Source organism: Dipodomys ordii, unplaced genomic scaffold, assembly GCF_000151885.1.
Source record: "Dipodomys ordii isolate 6190 unplaced genomic scaffold, Dord_2.0 Scaffold23, whole genome shotgun sequence".
NCBI lineage: Eukaryota > Metazoa > Chordata > Mammalia > Rodentia > Heteromyidae > Dipodomys > Dipodomys ordii.
In genome coordinates, this window is record NW_012267239.1 from 2,061,872 (window position 1) to 2,065,228 (window position 3,357).

Genomic DNA, 3,357 nt, shown 5'->3' on the forward strand with positions numbered 1-3,357 from the left:
AAAAAAAAAAAATCTCAGGGGAAAAAAATTAGCTAGGCACTGGTGGCTCTTGCCAGTAATTCTAAGTACTCAGGAGGCTGAAATCTGAGGAAATTCGAAGCCAGGGTGGTAGGGAAGTCTGTATCTATAATTAATCACAGGAAAAAAAAAAAAAACAGAAGTGGCACTGTGGCTCAAGTGATAGAGTGCTAGCCTTCAGCAAACAGGAAGGAGTTCAGGGACACCATCCAAACCCAGAGTTCAAGGCCCAGAATCGGCAAAAATTAAATATAAGCTGGGAGCTAATGGTTCACTTCTGCAATCCTAGCTGTTCAGTAGGCTTAGATCTGAGGATCTTGGTTCAAAGCAATAAAGTCCATGAGACTCTTAATCTGCAATAAACTACCAAAAAGCCAGAAGTGGAGCTGTGGCTAGCAAAGAAGCTCAGGGACAGCACTCAAACCCTGAGTTCAATCCCTAGAACTGAGTGGGAGGGAAACAAGCTTATGGGTACATAAGGAAAAATAAAGTCATAAGTAATTTATTTACAAAGAATTAATCAGTGAGCTGGGCGCTCACACCCGTAATCCTAACTACTCAAGAGGCTGAGATCAGAGGATCACGGTTCAAAGCCAGCCCAGGCAGGAAAGTTCGTGGGACTCTGATCTCCAACTAACTACCAGAAAACTGGAAGTGGCGTTGCGGATCAAGGTGTAGAGTGCTAGGCTTGAGCTGAAGAGCTCGGGGACAGAGCCCAAGCCCAGAGTTCAAGCCCCACGACCAACACCCCCCCCCCAGAAAAAAAAAGAATTAACCAGAGGTTGGGAACAAGACTTAGCAGCTTTGTAGTAGAGTGCTTGCCTACCATACATGAAGCCCTGGGTTTGATTCCTCAGTACCACGTAAAAAAAAAGAAGTGGCGCTATAGCTCAAGTGGTAGAGTGCTCGCCTTGAGCCAAAGAAGCTCAGGAACAGTGCTCAGGCCCTGAGTTCAAGCCTCTTGGACTGGCAAAAAAAAAAAAAAAGAATTATTTAGTAATTTTTTTTTTTTTGGTCGGTCGTAGGGCTTGAACTCTGGGCCTGGGCACTGTTCCTCAGCTCTTCAGCTCAAGGCGAGCACTCTACCCCTTGAGCTACAGCACCACTTCTGGTTTTCTGGTAGTTTATTGGAGATAGGAGTCTCACAGGCTTTCCTGCCTGGACTGGCTTTGAACCATGATCCTCAGATCTCAGCCTCCTGAGTAGCTAGGATTACAGGCGTGAGCCACCAGCACCCGGCTTATTTAGTAATTATTAAAAAGAATTATTCAGTAATTCTGAAATTCTTCGAAGAATGAAATTATGTTGTTTTCAGGGAAATGGATGGATCTGGAAACCATCATGATAATCAAAGTCAGCTAGGTTCAGAAGAAAAATAGATCTCACCTTTTCTTTCATATGTGAAAGGTTAGACCTAAAAAACAGCATATACATAAATACATACATGATGGGGTGTATGTATGTGTGTGTGTGTAAATGTGTTTGCAATTGTGGGAATACTTAAGGGATTAGAAGTGGAGGAGGAGGAGGGAGGGGGGAGGCTGGGAAGGGATGTGAAGGGTAAACAAAGGAGGAGGATGCAATGCTTGGTAAGAAATGTACGCATTATCCTGCCCATGTAATTGTAACCCCTCTGTACAGTATGTTCACAAATAAAATTAAATTAAATTAAAAAAAAAAGAAGTGGAGGAGGAAAACAGAATATTAGAGGGTGAACAATACCAAATATATTTTGTCTGTGAAAGGACATGACAAACTACACTCATTGAAAGCTATTGAATAACAGGTAGGGAAAACAAGAGCAAGCAAAGGATCACTGGATTAAAGTAGAGTATGTGTATGCATAAAATATCTTGGTATAACTGCTTTGAACAATTAACAGGTACATTAACAACAATTCATGTTACAATGGTGAAATATATCCTGGCTGGGGTGCAGGTACTAGTGGGGTGCAGGTATTAGTGCAACACTAGAGAGGTTGAGGCGAGAGAAGAAAGTTGAATATGAAGCCAACTTGGGCTATATATTGAGACTGTCTCAGTAAGTCTCATCTCCAATGTCACTTTCTATATGAAGCCTTGTCTCACCAAATCTTCCTCACCCACTCTGTATTTTTACAGGGACTATTACATTGTATTACTGTACTATGTACTATCCATCCTTTCTCAACAATGAAGACCAGTAGATCGGAAGACCAGACCTGGCATTCAGTGAGCTTCTAATACAGTGCTGCTTAACTGAGTGAAAAATGGACTTCTTGCCTTCCTTGACCCACAGACCTTACTCACCTGGATCTTGGCACCTTTGTATCTGATGACACCAGGCACAGTGGTCAGAGTAGTGAACTCATAGGCTGCCACCTCAGAATATACTCCCGCCAGGTTACTTAGTAGTGTTGACTTCCCCACAGATGGAAAACCAACAAACCCAATTCGAGCATCACCTGTCTTGGCCACATCAAAACCTAAACATCAAAAAGAGATGAGCTTAGCCGGGTGCTGGTGGCTCATGCCTGCTAACCTCGAGCTAAAAAGCTGTGGGACAGCACCCAGGTTCAGAGTTCAAGCCCATGACCAACCCAAAAAAACTGAGACAGAGATGAGTGTTGTTGTTGTTGCTTTTGAGTCTGTCACAGGGCTTGCACTGAGGGCTGGGGTGCTCTGAGCTTTTTGTTTTTTTTTCTTTGTCAGTCAAGGGGCTCAGGGCCTGGGCACTGTCCTTGAGCTCTTTTGCTTCATGCTAACATTCTACCACTTAAGCCACAGCACCACTTCCAGTTTTCTAGGGTTTAATTGAAGGTGAGAGTCTCACAGATGCTGAGGATCACAGTTCAAAACGAACCTAGGTAGGAAAGTCCTTGGGGATCTAGTCTTATATCGCTGGGCATCCCTTTCATTTCCCCTTTTCATCAATTTCTTCACTTATTTTGATATTGTTAATGGTGTAACTTACATAATTCTCTAAGCCAATGTAAATTTATTTTGAATCAGTGCAAATACAAATAAAAAAGTATCATATTACCAGATGCCAGTGGCTCACACCTGTAATCCTAGCTACACAGGAGGCTGAGATCTGAGATTCAATTAAGTACAAAAAAGTGGTAAGTGCAGCTGGGCACCGGTGGCTCATACCTGTAATCCTAGCTACTCAAGAGATTTGCGGATCACGGTTCAAAGTCAAGCCCTGGCAGGAAAGTCCCCAGGAGACTCTTATCTCCAATAAACCAGAAGTGGAGCTATGGCTCAAGTGGTAGAGTGCTAGCCTTGAGCCGAAGAGTTGATGGACAGGGCCCAGGCTCAGAGTTCAAGCCCCACCACTGGAGAGGTGGGGGTGGGGGGG

At 43.6% G+C, this 3,357-nt stretch overlaps 1 protein-coding gene across 1 annotated transcript in view; it reads right to left on the reverse strand.

Moving 5' to 3' along the window:
• Nucleotides 1–3,357, reverse strand: part of Drg1 (developmentally regulated GTP binding protein 1) — an 18,379-nt gene that overhangs the window by 12,449 nt on the left and 2,573 nt on the right. Inside the window, exon 2 of the mRNA XM_013014255.1 lies at nucleotides 2,307–2,482. Coding sequence (XP_012869709.1) covers nucleotides 2,307–2,482 — 176 coding nt within the window. The remainder of the gene's footprint in view (nucleotides 1–2,306; nucleotides 2,483–3,357) is intronic.